The 20,130-nt window shown below is 46.0% G+C and overlaps 1 protein-coding gene across 1 annotated transcript in view; it reads right to left on the bottom strand.

Annotated features, from left to right (window-relative positions):
* F13A1 (coagulation factor XIII A chain) overlaps positions 1-20,130 on the bottom strand; it is a 518,463-nt gene that overhangs the window by 99,436 nt on the left and 398,897 nt on the right. The window contains exon 11 of the mRNA XM_086965028.1: positions 1,006-1,159. Coding sequence (XP_086821154.1) covers positions 1,006-1,159 — 154 coding nt within the window. The remainder of the gene's footprint in view (positions 1-1,005; positions 1,160-20,130) is intronic.

The raw sequence follows: 20,130 nt of genomic DNA, 5'->3' as shown, positions 1-20,130 counted from the left end.
AGTGAAGTAGAATGGGCTAGATTGGGAGGAGTGGAATGGAGTGTGATAGACTGGGTTAGATTGCAGTGTGGTAGATGGGTGGATTGGAATGGGGTAGATTAGGGAAGAGTGGAGTATGCTAGATTGGAGTGAAGGTGGATATATTTGAATGGAGTCAAGATTGGGGTGAAGTGAATTGGATTGGGGTCGATTAGAGTGGAATGGGGTAGATTAGTGTGGAATGCAGTGGGGAGATTGGGTGGATTAGAGTAGGGTAGATTGGAATGGAGTTGGGGAGATTAGAGGGGGGAGATTGAAGAGGGATTATTGGAGTGGGTTAGAGTGGGGTAGGGTGTGGTGGGATGGCATAGAATGGGATAGAGTGGGGCAAATTGGAGTGGAGTCGGTTGGATTGGAGTGGGGTAGATTGGAGTGGGGTAGAATGGAGTGGGGTAGATTGCAATCGGGTGCATTGGGTTGGAGTGGGTTAGGTTTGAGTGGAGTGCGGTCGATTTGACTGGAGTGTGGGAGACTGGAGTGCAATGGGGTAGATTTGAGTAGAGTGGAGTGCGGTGAAGTAGAGTGGATTGGGGGTAGATAGAGTAGAGAATGTATTCCTTGGTCAGCTTTCTGAATGTCCCCAAAATGTCCTTAGATGTAGGCTTCAACCTAAAAATTACAAAATACTTTGTCACCCTTCTAGCTCACTATGGATGGCATTGTATTTATCTGCTGCTTACAAATGCTGCTAGAAAAACAGACATGTGAAGTGAGCTCATTGAGAGTGTCATTAGTGTTGTAGATACACTTCATATAAAGAAGCTGCTATTCACCTCGGGACTGGGAATTTTCCAGACTTTCCTGTCTCTGTTTTTCATGGTTTATCAAGCACTGTAAGTCTGGAAAGGTACGGTTTGGATTTAGGTTAAGATATTTTGTAGCACAATACTTTTGTGCTCAATAGTATGAAACCATCTGGACTAACAAACACACCAAAATTCAAAATATTTGTCACATTAGGACTACCTTCGGAAAACTTGTATTGATCCGTAATGTCCTGTATTTCATCAGATCCAATCGCTTTTGTCAAAATCTTCCTCCCAACATGGGTTTTATCAATATATACCAGTTCCTTAGAACCATCCTTCATTGAATTGTAGTACACAATATCACTGTTGACCTACACAAGAATAAGAAAATGGCAATTAGGAACATCATTGTCATTTATTAACTCTAACTGTAATCAGCCAATGCGCTACAAAGGAGACATGTTAAAGACAAAATGAGATATTAGACTACTATATAATACTAGTGTACCATGCAGTAACTGTTGTGTTGTGTATTCTTAGTTAGGAATGTTGAAGTGTTCTTAGAATAGGAATGCATTTGTGGGGTTCCAGGGAGGGACAGTTGATGGGGGTATGTGGACGTGTAGACATCGTCGGTGATGTGTTATGAGCGGAGTTGCCAATAAAGTGCATGGAACTGAATCTGGAGTAAGAGCCATCTTTACAGTAACGCAGGTCAGACCAAGTCTTGACATAATATCCTTGTCGGTGAACAGTTCTACAACAATAGATTTTTAAACAAACGTACTATGATCAGAGACATAGCTATCAATAGTGCAGCAGGTGCTGTGGTGCCAAGGATCAATGATGAGAGGGGCCTCTGCATCTAATTTATAGGTCTATTTCAGAATGTAACAGGAGATAAAACATCAATTTTCCATGCTGACATTAGAGTGCAAGGCACCCTTGCTGCTAATAATCCAGTCTGCATTGTAACATCAAAGTAGCATCTTCCTCTGAGTCATCCAGTGCTTAATTTGAACCAGTGGTTTATGGTAGCGAGCACCAGTGCTGGTGCCAGGGACTCTTTTTTGCAGTTGAGTGTCACTGGTCAAAAAGAGTCAATTTCAAAGTATGTCCCATGGCAGGAGAAGATCTTGATTTCATTACAAGACCGGAGGCAACCATTATGCATTAATCTTTTAATGCAACTTCAAGTACGGCCACTTAAAAGTTACATCATAAAGCAAAGGCCTAGAGCAAACAAGTGTAACTTTGCAACAGCAGCATAGAGATCAGACTCTTTTAAATGCGGCTTCAAGACAGATACGTTGCTTTTCTCCTATGCTCATATGCGTGAAACCCCGTGTCTCCAGCACCTAACTTATCTAACTGCTCGCGTACACACGCGTGGCCTTTTTTCTCCTCAGACTGTCACCTAACTTCCATTTTTGGGTTGCGGCTCACGACCACACGCATCGTCTTGTTCTCCCTTCAGACAGCCTTTCTTCCACATTCCACATCCTGGGCGCGGCGTGGCCGTACTCGCAGCTCCAGTTTTCGGAGTTTGGGCTGCGCCCCCTTCGTGCCTTTATTTTTCATTACAGCACGATAGGCCTTTCCACTCAGCAAGCGTACCTGATTAATCTAAAATAAAGGAACCAACAGCAAATAATCATGTGGCTCTCCCACATTTGAGGAAAGACCCTTAGCAACCAGGCACATCCACGTCCTTTCATTACTAGGCTTGTAGAGGTTTCCTAGCAACGCTGCCTTCAACAGCTGATTTCTACAGTGGTTGGCAGCTCGTTTGCATTTCTCTCTACCTGGTTAATTTCTACCTTCCTTGCCTCCTTTAAAAAAAAAGAAATATATATATATAAAAAAAGGACAGAATACCCCCTTTTTACTTATTGAACCTGGGCTAAAAGCCCCCCTTTTTCTTCTTCTACTCTTCTACTGGTGCCTATTAAACACCCTGTCATGTCTGATGCTGAGTCCGATGACTCTCAGTCCCAGGTATCCGCTCCTAATTCCAACAAGGAGCTTATTAAGCAACTAATGCATAAGGAATTACATTCCTGCATGAGGGAGACTGTAAGTAATATTGTTGCCGGAAAGAGATCCCTTTCCGGCCTCACTATCCCATCCGGACCACTCAGAGGACACAATCTGACCCAAAGTGGGGGTAAAAAAATGAAAAAATGCAACAACTTAGAAAATGAGAGCACTATGGGAGTCCAAGCACCTCGACTGTATTGGGAGGTCAATGCGCCTCAAGGACTGAAGGAGGACTAAGCTCCTCAAATAATACGGAAGGCCTAGGCACCCCAAAAAGACTTTGTGCCCATAACGGCACATCTTATTTGGATGCCCTAAGCGGCTCACATTATCAGAGTGCTAATACGGATACCCTCTTATCCAATGACACTTCTAATGAGTTGTTAGATGAATACATTTTGGACCTAGACCAAGCTGATGATGATATTGACCTTGACCTCTCGGAGGAGGAACTTCCCTCCTCCTCAAAGAAGATAATATTAGATGCCCTTGGTGGAGTATGTTCTCCCCTGACAACATACAACACCCTAGGAGCTCTCAGTGGTGGCCCCAAAAACACATGGCCAAATTTATTAAAAGATTGGTCAAGCACCCACTCGAAAGAGAGGCAAGAGACATCCTTAAGGCAGAATGCCCATGACCCCTCATCCAGGACAAATACTGCCTTACACCAAACCTGGACCTTAAACTCATTAGGCTCCTTTTCAAATTGGGCAGAGACCCCAGGAAGGGTATTGAAAGCTCCCTCAAAAGTTGTCAGGACCGCATGCTTGACATGCTCCGCCCATTGTGCCGTTTGATTGATTTAATTGAGGAGAGCTATATCAATGGTTCACAACCCAACATCGACCTTCTACGGGGATGGAGCCAGAGGACTCTTATCCTCCTCGGTAATCCCAACGCTTTTCTAAATACTGAGAGAAGGAAAGTAGTACTGTCCAAGATTGACACCAAGCTCTGGGATATGGTAGAAAAAGAATCCTCATCTAACCCCAATGGCCTCCTCTTTGGGGAGGATATGATTAAAGGTTTGGGGAAGTATGTGGCAACCTTTACGGCTCTTGATAAAGCACCAGCCAACATACGCAGAGTCTTCAACCCAAGTGTTTTTGCAAGGGCTGGCAGAAGAGATCGTTCTGCCGGCTGCCTCTTCCAAAGACCCATCTCAAGACAAAGAGGTTTTGGTCGCCCGTTCCAGCCCAACACTTCATTCTTTCCTCAACGAGGTCGACTTTCCCACTCCAGAGGCTTTAGGACCAGCGGCACCAACATCTCCAATATCTCAAGTAAGTACCCTTCCTCCTCATCCTTCTTCTTCTTTAACACAGAAAGTAAGGGGTCGGCTAAAATATTTCCTACACATTTGGAAACAAATCACTCACGATCCTTGGGTTTTAGAAACTGTTCAGGGTTTCAGAACAGGTTTCAAGGAAAAACCGACTCAAATGTTAACTCCCAAAGTGTTAAACCTTACACTAGAACAACAATCTATTATGGCAGAGGAGGTAAATTCAATGTTAATGAAGGGAGCAATCGTAGAAGTTCCTTGGGAACACAAGTTTTTCCTGAGCAATATTTTCCTAGTGGAAAAAAAGGACAATGGAGACCTGTAATAAATTCTAAGAGAATTGAACAAGTTTCTCACCTACAATCACTTCAAGATGGAAGGTATCCATCTCCTCGGGGACATGCTCTTAGAAAAAGACTGGCTAGTGAAACTAGATTTAAAAGACTCCTACTTCACCATTCCAATGGCAGAGGAATCCCAATCCTTCCTTCAATTTGCATGGAACAACCATCTTTATCAGTTTCAAGCTCTCCCCTATGGTCTGTCTTCATCCCCTTGGTGCATTACCAAGGTAATGAAGGCCATTACCACGGTCCTGAGAGAAAGTGGTGTCCGCCTCACAATCTATTTAGACGACATACTCATCATGTCCCAAGACCACTTTCAAATTCTGAAAGACTTAAACACCACTGTGAACTTAATAGAAAGTACAGGTTTTATTATAAACAGGAATAAATCCATCATGGCTCCTTCGAGGTCCCTAGAGTTCCTTGTCTTTACGGTAGACACCGTGAAGTCTATACTTTTACTTCCTGCAAAGAAGATATCCAAGATTCGGAAATAGATATGTCATGTTCTGAAATTAGATCTTGTACACTTAAGGGAACTAGCCAGTCTTCTGGGCCTCCTATCATCATCTATCCAGGCTATCTTCCCGGACCCTCTACATTATAGAGCCCTTCAAAGACTGAAGGGCAGGGCCCTCCGTTCCGGTCTTTGGTACGGAGATAAAATTCACAGAGACACAGAAGCCAAGGCAGAACTGACTTGGTGGTTAGAGAATCTAGATGCTTGGAACGGGAAAACCATTTTTGGGACTTCCCCGGATTACGTACTGCAATGGGATGCCAGCCTTCATGGCTGGGGTGCTTGTTTTCAGAATCAGAACATGGGAGGTTTATGGTCTTATTCGGAGAGTTTGCACCACATAAACTTTCTGGAGTTAACCAGCTGGCTTTATGCCCTTATGAGTTTCAAGCAATCCCTTCAGGGGTGGTCAGTCCTCCTCAAAATGGACAATATGTCAGCTGTTGCCTATATAAATCGCTTTGGGGCACAAGGTCACCAGACCTTTCCAACCTAGCCTAAAAACTGTGGATGTTCTGCTTGGAACACCAAATGTCCAGAGCACCTTCCCGGTCTAAAGAATGTCTGTGCAGATTTGAACTCAAGGTTCCTTGTAGATTACACCAATTGGAAATTAAACGCAAACGTGTTTAACAGTCTAACAGTCTATACTGTCTTTGGGGTCCCCTAGAAGTAGACCTCTTTGTGAGCAGACTCACGTCCCAACTTCCCAGATACTTCAGCTGGATGCCAGACCCGGGTGCTCTGGCAGTGAACGCCTTTCTTCAGCATTGGAAAGACATTCAGGGAAATTCTTTTCCCCCCTTTGCGATGACCCAACGCGTCCTTCAGAAGTTGAGGATACAATATTATGGTATGTTATATGTTATGTTATGTTATACTAAATTTGTAGCGCGCACTGTTACTCTGGAGTGTCCTGGCGCGATGGAGAGCTGGGGTAGGGTGAAAATCATGTTAGTTTAACTTGCTGAACAGGTGTGTTTTTAGGTGCTTTTTAAAGGGTTGAAACTTATGAATAAATTGAAGGGCAGAAGGGAGCGCATTCCAAGCTTCCGCAGCTTTGAGAGCCAGCGACTGACCCCCTAGCGGTTTCTGCGAAAGCGAGGAATAATCTTCCGGCGGTGGGAAGCCGAGCGCAAGAGGCGGTTTGGCACATAAATGATCTTCAATAGTCCTAGTAACTCCTTTTTGGCAATCCTGATTCAAAACATCCCAGCCATGGGTAGATAGTAATTTCTTTGGAATTTCTCCCCCAAAAAATCACTCTGCAAACTTCTATATAGTAATTATCTATAGGGTTTAAAAAAAATTGTCTGCAGATTGTAAATAAACAGCAAAACTTCACTTGGAGATCCACAGTGTAATTTCTACCTATCAAAAACAGATTCATTACAGTAGTTCCTTTCCTGAGAGAAGACACTGAGTAGGTCACGCCTAACTGACAGCAGAAGCTGCCTGGTTGCTAAAAGACCTATTGTCAATGTACAGTGGGCTTAGAGCACGCCCATTGCTTACCACTGGTTGACTTTATTGTAACAGTCATCTGTTTGCTTTTTATTTGTTAGGGCTGTCTGGGCTTTCCTTGCTCTTCTTGTGTCTTACTTCTCCCTGGAGCAAAGCCTCTTTACTTGTGTCCTTCCGCTACTTACTTTTCAGTCAGTACTTTTTTCTTCACTGTTAAGCACTCCAATAGTGTACATGTATTTTCGAACTGCAACCTTGTTTACTTCTCTTTCCCCCCACTCCTCCACGCTCTGTGTGGCACTTTTTCACCAACGTTCTATCCCCAGACCCCTCTGTGCTGCGCTCGCCCTCATTTGCCCCTCCCCACTGGAATTGCTTCTTGCCTGTGTGCTTCTCCCTCAAGTTCTTTTTCCCCTGACACCTGCCAGTTCTGTTGCTTTTACCTCCCGCCCACCTGGTCTCCTTGTTGAACCACTCACACCCTCTTGCTCCCGTTGTTGCCCCCTCCTCCACCCTGATCATTTTTTTATTTTAATGTTGAGAGAGGACTAGCCCAGCTGCCTTAGGAGCGCTTTTATGTACTTTTTGAATTCACTGATCCATCTCGAATCAGTAAATACAATGAAATGGCATAATAGAGCATGCACACATCTACAAAATGATGCAGTTGCAGGGCATTGTTATTATTTTTTTCCTTTTCGCCGTGCTATACAGCACCTTGAAGGCAAAAGGCACTGGCAAAGCCAGCAGGTCCCACAGGCAATATCTATTGGCTTTGCCAACGCTTGTTTTTACAAGATCCTTAGTCCCCGCCAGAAATATAAGTCGGACACAACTGTATGGCCAAACTCAGTTACTGTATACTCAGATAGCATAGCGAAGGTAAATTTATCTGAACTTGTAGTTGGCAATTATGGCTTTAATAACATAATTCCTCTGAGGTTTGCATGGCACAACAGCCCTCATCTTTAAACATGATGGTGTGAATTGCCTCATACTGAATCTTACTGTAAGGCGACGGTTCTATTGTAAGCTATGTAATGGTTTGTGGACAGTGGAGTGGAATTCGCAATTGAGTTTTAATCAAAAAATGATTTCTTGTCTTCCTTTCCTGCTGATGGTATAATATCCCTAATGCGGTGCAGGAAACCTACTTAGGTTTTCATTCCTTTAGAGAAGGGAAAGGCCTTCAGGGAATATGCGCCTTACCAGTTCTTAAGAGCATTGTTTTTAATTGAAAACACGGTTTTTCTTTTCCTTGTCCGCGAGAATCCATTTACAGCAGAAGGACTCATTCGGCCCTGTGATGTCACACTTTTTCCATCGCTAAAAGCTTTTCTCGTTTACATGTTATTTTAACAAGATTACAATGAGTATAGAAAGATATTTGTTATCCAAATCAGCGGTGTACGCTCCGTTCCTTTCGTTAGATTTTCTGTTTTACATCTTGTCTTGGGCTGCCCTCGACACCACAGAATTCACGCTTGGGTAAAAAAGAAGGGAGGGGTGCTTTAGGGAGTGATGGTGGAGGGCACCAAGAAATAGATAACATTTCCGTGAGTAGCTCTTTTGGGTGGGCTGCAAAAGCACAACTATTCTGTGCTAAATTATTTTGAGCGGAAGCCATTTTAGGTCCATCCATGGCCATATACACGTTCAGTGGTCCTCCAAGGAGAGTTGTTTCCTTTAATTTTGCCCGCGGACCTGCTGATTGGCCTGCTACAATCAGAGTTCAACATGCAGCTATCAAACGGCCATTTAAACGGTGTGTGTACTCATTAAGTACCGCCATGCTCTGAATTTTGCTTCATTTTCTGTGTCTTAAAATAGAGGGCCTACTTTACGAACCTGTTATTAAAAGTCTGAAATCATTTCACTAGAGGTTTACTCCTAAAATCTGCATAAATTCGTGAAAAAGTGAATGGGCCATTTTCTTTAGAGCGCTCGGTATTCAAATAAAAATGTCCTCCTTTTCTGCCAGTGATGCCCTAAACATTTGGTGGGTTTTCCCATGTGAACTTGTCTGGACGAGGTGTTCAGGTGCTCTACATGCTACCTCCTTCCAGTAAAATAGAGATGAGTATATGTGGCTTCTCCACAAAAGTTTTTGTTGCAAGAATACAGGACAGGAGTTTACAGGTTGGGGCCCATACCCTTAATAGTAACCCACATCAGGAATGCAATGGGCTGTTAGGCTGGAAAGCTTGGTGAGTTTGTGGATAAATAGGTGGGTGGTGGTCCTTTGCTGTTGGTGATCTGCCCTCCCCTACATCAAATGTAAGAGCATAGAAGGAGTGACAGGGATTGGCAGTGTCTCCCTTTCAAAGGCAGTGCTGCTCTACTATTGACAACAGACCCTCATCCATAGGAAAGTGGAAGACATTTCCATTACTTCATTGGAAAGTGGGACCTGCCTGAACAGAAAGAGGACTGTAGCCCTCTGCTGTATGTCACTTTGAATATGAATGGTGTCGAACGTCTGTCTCTCAAATTGAGGGTCTGGCTGTTTTCTACATAGTATATGCATAGTATACATAGTATATGCAACAGTATATTGTGCTTGTTTCTCTCTTATTTTTTATTTATCTTTGGTTGGTGGATACACAAAAATAATAATCCCTTTTTTTACTGTTTTTATACTTTGGATATGATCTACATATGATGTATATTATAAGTGATGTAATATGTGTTTTTAATATTTTTTTAAAAAAAATATCTTTTTATTGAACATAAACAAGGACGTTTGGCAGAACAGCATACTGTTACTTGAGATTAAGATACATGGCCAATACATTTGGGAATCACAGATAGCAAGAATCCATTTGAACAGGTGATCAGGAATCAGGGAGACAATGGCTCATCCTCTGAGGAAGTCACAGGGCTGGTTTTTAATATTTTTGATATAAGAGGTCGTCTTTTGCATCTCCTTCAATCAACGTGATATTTATGCAAAATATGAAAGTTAATAATTATACATGTTTTTCAATGTGTTATTCTATGAACTGTGCACAATGCGTAATTCATAAAGGGTTTTAATGGTTTTTAATAAAATATAGGTGGCATTCCAATTACATCCAGTGGCTGTCTTGTGGCATTGCAAATAGATATTTAGTGGTTCCTCAGTAACTTGAGATTGTTGGTTTGTGGTATGAATGAGATGAATGTTGGACAAATTATTTTAGTTACCAAAAGGAATTCATATTTTTGTTTGATACACATTGAGACAAGCCATAAAGCATCTGTTAACATTTATAAGTAGAAAAAGGAAGCAAGTGGACTTTAACTGTTTGGTAACTAAACAGCATGGGAAACAATAAAGGAAGAGATCCTGCAAAGAAAAGGTCAAACAAATAAGGGTTAATTTAAATAAAGAATAAAGGCTGATCAAAAGTCAGTGGATGATAGAAGTGCCAAACGAAGCCATCTAACAAAGTAGATTTGCAAAAGGTATCTCCCAGCACAAAACCTAATGTGTACATTACATAAAATAAGGTTAACGCAAGAGCAGATATATAAGGCAAAGAAGGAAAACAATATAGCCTTCTAGCCTGCTGCCAAGGGCTATACCAGTTGTTAAAGGCCCTGAGCCTGAGTTATAGTCCCGAGCCACAGGCGAGGGACTATAACGAAGGAGAGGGCCTTTAACAACCAGTATTGTCCGAGGCAGAAGGACTATCAGGCTGCTAGAACATTCCACCTACTGAGGGTAGAATGTTATAAATTAATAAGGGAGCCATAGAAAGACAATCATTTGAATATTGGAGCAGAAGGCTTATACCAGCTATTATAATCCCTGAACCACTTCATTGTCTTCAATTTAGCTCCCAACATTCCAATATTCTAATATAGCCTTATAGGCCGACGTAGTGGGCCATACCGATTCTTAAAAGCCCACTCCAGTGTTAAAGGCCTGAGCAGAAGGCAAGGGCCTTTGACAAGGGAGCAGGCATTTAATGGCTATCATAGCGTGCTACGGCAGGCTTTAAGGCTATTAGGCAGACCCTCCCAGGATATTGCGGCATAGATTAGCAAATTTTGTGGCACAAAAATTGAAATTTAGCGGCACAGAAACGTAAATTGTGCGGCATTATTGCAGCACTTTATTTTACTTTTCATCATTTCTTTTCAGCTGGTTGTTAACCCCTTCGATGCTCATGACGAGCTCAGCTCGTCATGAGGTACACCTCTCGTACGCTCATGATGAGCTGAGCTCGTCATGATTGCATTGTTTTCTGAGTTCTTCAGCACAGCAGGGGAATTGCTGCAGCAATGATGGCTTTAAATGCCCTGAGCGTGAGTTATAGGCCCTAGCCTAAGGTAAGGGACTATAACGAGGGACAGGGCCTTTAACAACCGGTATTGTGCGAGGCAGAAGGACTATAAGGCTGCTAGAACAGTCCACCCACTGAGGGTAGAATGTTATAAATTAATAAGGGAGATATAGAAAGACAATCATTTGAATATTGGAGCAGAAGGCTTATACCAGCTATTATAATCCCTGAACCACTTCATTGTCTTCAATTGAGCTCCCAATATTGAAATATTCTAATATAGCCTTACAGGCCGATGTAGTGTGCCAAACCGATTTTTAACGGCCCGCTCCAGCATTAAAGGCCTGAGCAGAAGGCATGGGCCTTTGACAAGGGAGCAGGCCTTTAATGGCTATCAAAGCATGCTAAGGCAGGCTATAAGGCTATTAGACAGACCTCCCAGGATATTGCGGCACAGATTTGCAAATTTTGCGGCACAAAAATTGAAGTTTTGCGGCACAGAAACGGAAATTATGCTGCATTATTGCAGCACTTTATTTTACTTTTAGTCATTCCTTTTCAGCCTTAAATCAATGGGAAAATGTTTTAGCAATGTATTCCACTCTGAAATAGGCATGTTTAAAGTGTCTAAAAATGTATATTCACTAAATTACCCTTTGTGGTAATATTATGGATCATAAGTTAAGCCAAGCACAATAGCACAGGGTTGCCAGTCATCCCCTTTTCTGTGGTGAAAGCACCCACTACCGTACATTATAAGGATATAGCCAGGCACCAATGAGTCCCATGACCACATGGAGACTGAGGTCCTTCTTAAGGGTATGGAATTCTGAAGACACGTGCAGCTTCAAGTTGTCAGTCTCCTATTTGGAGGGATGTACAGGAGCAGGGTGACACCTCTCTCTCAAAAGATGCAACCACGTCTATTCAGCATTCTTACTTATGCGGTTGCGATTTTGGAAGGCCTATTGAGCATAATTATCCTGATAGCTCAGCCCGTTTACCATGTAGCTTACTATACAAATGGCATTCTTTGTTAATATAGTACTTTATTTGCCCCAGCGCCATTTCATTTGGTTCTGAGAGTGATATTTTTCTCCGTATGTTAGTGAAGGGTTGATCAATATTTAGTTTGGAAGAGGTCCTTCACTGTGAAGATCAATGGTTGTTAACCAACACAAATAAACCTACACCTAAATAATGTTAATTATATGCATACACCCACAGGTGCACACAATATCTTTGAGTTTGCTTTTGAAAGGACCCTTATAAAAAAGGCAGGCACCATTCATCCAATTTAGAACCATTTCACTAGCAGGAAACCCGAGCGCAAGGCCTCCCCAAACACAGGGCCCTGGATCAACACAAACCAGGACCACAGCCAATGTGACTGGGTAATCCCTATTCTGGGTCGAACAATAACCATTAGCAACCGCAGATATGACACCGGGAAAGGAGCCTGGCACCCCGGGTCTGGCAAGCACACCAGCACCAGCCTAGAGAGCACAAGCAGTCCTACGACGGTAAGAGGCCCTTTTGGTACATTGGGCAACAGGATCACAGGGGCACAGTAAAGAGAGCAGGACGGGCAGGTGTGGAAGCATGGGATGGCAGGAGCTCAACCTGCCTCCCCGGTTCAGAGTGCATGTGTTCAGTCATGCTCACAGAGGGGGCACTGCCAGTGGAGTTTTAAAGTTCCACTTCATCAAACTAGTGCATGTCCCCTCTCAGACTCTTGATCAGTGCAGCATTCTTACCTTCACATTCCCGGTTTCCTGGCAGTTTCACTGTTTCATCCTCAGTCTCACAATTCTGCTCTTTTTTAACTACCAGGACTTTTCTGCTACTCAAAAGCTACTATAGGAACAACATCCATTTGTTTTCACACATTGGTAAAAATCACGATTTGCGGACCAAACAGGTTCCTTTAATAACACATGGGGTCTTTTTGCCCTGCGACTAGTGCAGAACTCACCTGTCCGTCTGTGTCTCCAATAAGGGCTCCTATTTGATTGCTTCCTCTGAAAATCGGGGAAGAGGCATAGACATGTTTTCATATATATTAGAGGAAAGAATAATTTAATATTCTTAGGTCAGTCTGTGAATATTTAGGAAATTATATTTTCTGAACTAATATGCTTACTCTTTACGAGTGGGAAGAGTTTAAGTACAGGCCTGTTATTGTGAATGGGCAGAATGTTAGAATGCACAATTGCACCTCAGTGGTTGAAAAACCGGCACTCCTCACTACCATTGAGGCTCCAAGGCCAGTGTTTAATTTTATCCTGTGGTTGCAGTTGTTTCTCACCATGCACAGTTTAGGCACCTCAGATTTGAAAATCGATGTAATTAGAATAGTGCATGTCCCCTCTCAGACTCCAGGTCGGTGCAGTGTTCTTTTCTTACCCTCACATGCCCGTTTCCCTGGCAGTATAATAGTTTGACCGGCAGTCTGACAACAATGACTTGGAACCCCTCTCAGGAGCATAGTGCAGCTTTTTTAGTTTCAAGCTGTAGGACTCCGCACTGGCTCACAGTGTAGGTTTGTTACTAACAGTGCAAGCCTCCTCTCAAGCTCGTATTGCCAATTGTAGACTCAGGAAGCAGGCCACTATTACGGCTGTACGGCGCCAGGTAGTGACGAGTGCGCTTACAGCCAATAAGATGTCACCATTTTTTTTGCTGACTGCCTGAGACATTTTTCGCGGCCCAAAAGGTAAATATCGCGTCATTGCAGTCCTCAGCCGATTTCGCGATTATTTTGCGAATTGTGAAATGCTGGCAGGTCTGATTAGCAAACAACACAGTTGATGGACAGAATGTAGAACAATGTCATACATTCACCCCAGTACAAGGATCTGGGCCTAAATCCATCGTTTTTTTGCACTCCACACCACCCTGGGTTAGACACTGGCTATATGCAAATCAGCTCTGACCCTGTGCCCCATGGGAACAGTCCAGTCCGAACTACCAAGCCATGTCTTTCCCAGACCGGAATCAAGCATCCAAGGACAGGTTTCTGGCTATCAGCCTTCATTCAGCCTGGATAGCTTGTCTCCAGTGGTGTGGAGAGCCTGGGACTCACGTATACCCAGCACACTCGGGGTGAAAATTGCAAGCAACACAGTTGATGGACAGAATGTAGAACAATGTCATACATTCACCCCAATACAAGGATCTGGGCCTAAATCCATCGTTTTTTTGCACTCCACACCACCCTGGGTTAGACACTGGCTATATGCAAATCAGCTCTGACCCTGTGCCCCATGGGAACAGTCCAGTCCGAACTACCAAGCCATGTCTTTCCCAGACCGGAATCAAGCATCCAAGGACCGGTTTCTGGCTATCAGCCTTCATTCAGCCTGGATAGCTTGACTCCAGTGGTGTGGAGAGCCTGGGACTCACGTCTGAGTATACCCAGCACACTCGGGGTGAAAATTGCAAACAACACAGTTGATGGACCGAATGTAGAACAATGTCATACATTCACCCCAGTACAAGGATCTGGGCCTAAATCCATCGTTTTTTTGCACTCCACATCACCCTGGGTTTGACACTGGCTATATGCAAATCAGCTCTGACCCTGTGCCCCATGGGAGCAGTCCAGTCCGAACTACCAAGCCATGTCTTTCCCAGACCAGAATCAAGCATCCAAGGACCGGTTTCTGGCTATCAGCCTTCATTCAGCCTGCATAGCTTGACTCCAGTGGTGTGGAGAGCCTGGGACTCACGTCTGAGTATACCCAGCACACTCGGGGTGAAAATTGCAAACAACACAGTTGATGGACAGAATGTAGAACAATGTCATACATTCACCCCAGTACAAGGATCTGGGCCTAAATCCATCGTTTTTTTGCACTCCACACCACCCTGGGTTAGACACTGGCTATATGCAAATCAGCTCTGACCCTGTGCCCCATGGGAACAGTCCAGTCCGAACTACCAAGCCATGTCTTTCCCAGACTGGAATCAAGCATCCAAGGACCGGTTTCTGGCTATCAGCCTTCATTCAGCCTGGATAGCTTGACTCCAGTGGTGTGGAGAGCCTGGGACTCACGTCTGAGTATACCCAGCACACTCGGGGTGAAAATTGCAAACAACACAGTTGATGGACAGAATGTAGAACAATGTCATACATTCACCCCAGTACAAGGATCTGGGCCTAAATCCATCGTTTTTTTGCACTCCACACCACCCTGGGTTAGACACTGGCTATATGCAAATCAGCTCTGACCCTGTGCCCCATGGGAACAGTCCAGTCCGAACTACCAAGCCATGTCTTTCCCAGACCGGAATCAAGCATCCAAGGACCGGTTTCTGGCTATCAGCCTACATTCAGCCTGGATAGCTTGACTCCAGTGGTGTGGAGAGCCTGGGACTCACGTCTGAGTATACCCAGCACACTCGGGGTGAAAATTGCAAACAACACAGTTGATGGACAGAATGTAGAACAATGTCATACATTCACCCCAGTACAAGGATCTGGGCCTAAATCCATCGTTTTTTTGCACTCCACACCACCCTGGGTTAGACACTGGCTATATGCAAATCAGCTCTGACCCTGTGCCCCATGGGAACAGTCCAGTCCGAACTACCAAGCCACTTGGAGTCAAGCTAGCCGGGCTGATGAGAGGTGTTACCTCGAAACCGGTCCGGTCCGCGGATGCTTGATTCCGTTCTGGGAAGGACATGGCTTTTGTAGTTCGGACTGGACTGTTCCCATGGGGCAACAGGGTCAGAGCTGATTTGCATATCGCCATTGTCTAACCCAGGGTGATGTGGAGTGCAAAAAAACGATGGATTTGGGCCCAGATCTTTTGACTGGGGGAGTGTGTGACATTGATCCACATTCAGTCCATCACTTGTTGTTTTTGCAATTGCCGCCCTAAGTGCGCTGGGGATGCCCAGACGTGGGTCCCAGGCACTCCACACCACTTGGAGTCAAGCTAGCCGGGCTGAAGAGAGGTGTTACCTCGAAACCGGTCCGGTCTTCGGATGCTTGATTCCGTTCTGGGAAGGACATGGCTTTTGTAGTTCGGACTGGACTGTTCCCATGGGGCAACAGGGTCAGAGCTGATTTGCATATCGCCATTGTCTAACCCAGGGTGGTGTGGAGTGCAAAAAAACCATGGATTTGGGCCCAGATCTTTTGACTGGGGGAGTGTGTGACATTGATCCACATTCAGTCCATCACTTGTTGTTTTTGCAATTGCCGCCCTAAGTGCGCTGGGGATGCCCAGACGTGGGTCCCAGGCACTCCACACCACTTGGAGTCAAGCTAGCCGGGCTGATGAGAGGTGTTACCTCGAAACCGGTCCGGTCCTCGGATGCTTGATTCCGTTCTGGGAAGGACATGGCTTTTGTAGTTCGGACTGGACTGTTCCCATGGGGCAACAGGGTCAGAGCTGATTTGCATATCGCCATTGTCTAACCTAGGGTGGTGTGGAGTGCAAAAAAACGATGGATTTGGGCCCAGATCTTTTGACTGGGGGAGTGTGTGACATTGATCCACATTCAGTCCATCACTTGTTGTTTTTGCAATTGCCGCCCTAAGTGCGCTGGGGATGCCCAGACGTGGGTCCCAGGCACTCCACACCACTTGGAGTCAAGCTAGCCGGGCTGATGAGAGGTGTTACCTCGAAACCGGTCCGGTCCTCGGATGCTTGATTCCGTTCTGGGAAGGACATGGCTTTTGTAGTTCGGACTGGACTGTTCCCATGGGGCAACAGGGTCAGAGCTGATTTGCATATCGCTATTGTCTAACCCAGGGTGGTGTGGAGTGCAAAAAAACGATGGATTTGGGCCCAGATCTTTTGACTGGGGGAGTGTGTGACATTGATCCATATTCAGTCCATCACTTGTTGTTTTTGCAATTGCCGCCCTAAGTGCGCTGGGTATTCCCAGACGTGGGTCCCAGGCACTCCACACCACTTGGAGTCAAGCTAGCCGGGCTGATGAGAGGTGTTACCTCGAAACCGGTCCGGTCCTCGGATGCTTGATTCCGTTCTGGGAAGGACATGGCTTTTGTAGTTCGGACTGGACTGTTCCCATGGGGCAACAGGGTCAGAGCTGATTTGCATATCGCCATTGTCTAACCCAGGGTGGTGTGGAGTGCAAAGAAACGATGGATTTGGGCCCAGATCTTTTGACTGGGGGAGTGTATGACATTGATCCACATTCAGTCCATCACTTGTTGTTTTTGCAATTGCCGCCCTAAGTGCGCTGGGGATGCCCAGACGTGGGTCCCAGGCACTCCACACCACTTGGAGTCAAGCTAGCTGGGCTGATGAGAGGTGTTACCTCGAAACCGGTCCGGTCCTCGGATGCTTGATTCTGTTCTGGGAAGGACATGGCTTTTGTAGTTCGGACTGGACTGTTCCCATTGGGCAACAGGGTCAGAGCTGATTTGCATATCGCCATTGTCTAACCCAGGGTGGTGTGGAGTGCAAAAAAACGATGGATTTGGGCCCAGATCTTTTGACTGGGGGAGTGTGTGACATTGATCCACATTCAATCCATCACTTGTTGTTTTTGCAATTGCCGCCCTAAGTGCGCTGGGGATGCCCAGACGTGGGTCCCAGGCACTCCACACCACTTGGAGTCAAGCTAGCCGGGCTGATGAGAGGTGTTACCTCGAAACCGGTCCGGTCCTCGGATGCTTGATTCCGTTCTGGGAAGGACATGGCTTTTGTAGTTCGGACTGGACTGTTCCCATGGGGCAACAGGGTCAGAGCTGATTTGCATATCGCCATTGTCTAACCCAGGGTGGTGTGGAGTGCAAAAAAACGATGGATTTGGGCCCAGATCTTTTGACTGGGGGAGTGTGTGACATTTATCCACATTCAGTCCATCACTTGTTGTTTTTGCAATTGCCGCCCTAAGTGCGCTGGGGATGCCCAGACGTGGGTCCCAGGCACTCCACACCACTTGGAGTCAAGCTAGCCGGGCTGATGAGAGGTGTTACCTCGAAACCGGTCCGGTCCTCGGATGCTTGATTCCGTTCTGGGAAGGACATGGCTTTTGTAGTTTGGACTGGACTGTTCCCATGGGGCAACAGGGTCAGAGCTGATTTGCATATCGCCATTGTCTAACCCAGGGTGGTGTGGAGTGCAAAAAAACGATGGATTTGGGCCCAGATCTTTTGACTGGGGGAGTGTGTGACATTGATCCACATTCAGTCCATCACTTGTTGTTTTTGCAATTGCCGCCCTAAGTGCGCTGGGGATGCCCAGACGTGGGTCCCAGGCACTCCACACCACTTGGAGTCAAGCTAGCCGGGCTGATGAGAGGTGTTACCTCGAAACCGGTCCGGTCCTCGGATGCTTGATTCCGTTCTGGGAAGGACATGGCTTTTGTAGTTCGGACTGGACTGTTCCCATGGGGCAACAGGGTCAGAGCTGATTTGCATATTGCCATTGTCTAACCCAGGGCGGAGTGGAGTGCAAAAAAACGATGGATTTGGGCCCAGATCTTTTGACTGGGGGAGTGTGTGACATTGATCCACATTCAGTCCATCACTTGTTGTTTTTGCAATTGCCGCCCTAAGTGCGCTGGGGATGCCCAGACGTGGGTCCCAGGCACTCCACACCACTTGGAGTCAAGCTAGCCGGGCTGATGAGAGGTGTTACCTCGAAACCGGTCCGGTCCTCGGATGCTTGATTCCGTTCTGGGAAGGACATGGCTTTTGTAGTTCGGACTGGACTGTTCCCATGGGGCAACAGGGTCAGAGCTGATTTGCATATCGCCATTGTCTAACCCAGGGTGGTGTGGAGTGCAAAAAAACGATGGATTTGGGCCCAGATCTTTTGACTGGGAGAGTGTGTGACATTGATCCACATTCAGTCCATCACTTGTTGTTTTTGCAATTGCCGCCCTAAGTGCGCTGGGGATGCCCAGACGTGGGTCCCAGGCACTCCACACCACTTGGAGTCAAGCTAGCCGGGCTGATGAGAGGTGTTACCTCGAAACCGGTCCGGTCCTCGGATGCTTGATTACGTTCTGGGAAGGACATGGCTTTTGTACTTCGGACTGGACTGTTCCCATTGGGCAACAGGGTCAGAGCTGATTTGCATATCGCCATTGTCTAACCCAGGGTGGTGTGGAGTGCAAAAAAACGATGGATTTGTGCCCAGATCTTTTGACTGGGGGAGTGTGTGACATTGATCCACATTCAGTCCATCACATGTTGTTTTTGCAATTGCCGCCCTAAGTGCGCTGGGGATGCCCAGACGTGGGTCCCGGGCACTCCACACCACTTGGAGTCAAGCTAGCCGGGCTGATGAGAGGTGTTACCTCGAAACCGGTCCGGTCCTCGGATGCTTGATTCCGTTCTGGGAAGGACATGGCTTTTGTAGTTCGGACTGGACTGTTCCCATGGGGCAACAGGGTCAGAGCTGATTTGCATATCGCCATTGTCTAACCCAGGGTGGTGTGGAGTGCAAAAAAACGATGGATTTGGGCCCAGATCTTTTGACTGGGGGAGTGTGTGACATTGATCCACATTCAGTCCATCACTTGTTGTTTTTGCAATTGCCGCCCTAAGTGCGCTGGGGATGCCCAGACGTGGGTCCCAGGCACTCCACACCACTTGGAGTCAAGCTAGCCGGGCTGATGAGAGGTGTTACCTCTTAACCGGTCCGGTCCTCGGATGCTTGATTCCGTTCTGGGAAGGACATGGCTTTTGTAGTTCGGACTGGACTGTTCCCATGGGGCAACAGGGTCAGAGCTGATTTGCATATCGCCATTGTCTAACCCAGGGTGGTGTGGAGTGCAAAAAAACGATGGATTTGGGCCCAGATCTTTTGACTTGGAGAGTGTGTGACATTGATCCACATTCAGTCCATCACTTGTTGTTTTTGCAATTGCCGCCCTAAGTGCGCTGGGGATGCCCAGACGTGGGTCCCAGGCACTCCACACCACTTGGAGTCAAGCTAGCCGGGCTGATGAGAGGTGTTACCTCGAAATCGGTCCGGTCCTCGCATGCTTGATTCCGTTCTGGGAAGGACATGGCTTTTGTAGTTCGGACTGGACTGTTCCCATGGGGCAACAGGGTCAGAGCTGATTTGCATATCGCCATTGTCTAACCCAGGGTGGTGTGGAGTGCAAAAAAACGATGGATTTGGGCCCAGATCTTTTGACTGGGGGAGTGTGTGACATTGATCCACATTCAGTCCATCACTTGTTGTTTTTGCAATTGCCGCCCTAAGTGCGCTGGGGATGCCCAGACGTGGGTCCCAGGCACTCCACACCACTTGGAGTCAAGCTAGCCGGGCTGATGAGAGGTGTTACCTCGAAACCGGTCCGGTCCTCGGATGCTTGATTCCGTTCTGGGAAGGACATGGCTTTTGTAGTTCGGACTGGACTGTTCCCATGGGGCAACAGGGTCAGAGCTGATTTGCATATCGCCATTGTC

The sequence above is a fragment of the Lissotriton vulgaris genome, chromosome 4_1, assembly GCF_964263255.1.
Source record: "Lissotriton vulgaris chromosome 4_1, aLisVul1.2, whole genome shotgun sequence".
NCBI lineage: Eukaryota > Metazoa > Chordata > Amphibia > Caudata > Salamandridae > Lissotriton > Lissotriton vulgaris.
This window is presented reverse-complemented; position numbering and strand designations above follow the sequence as displayed.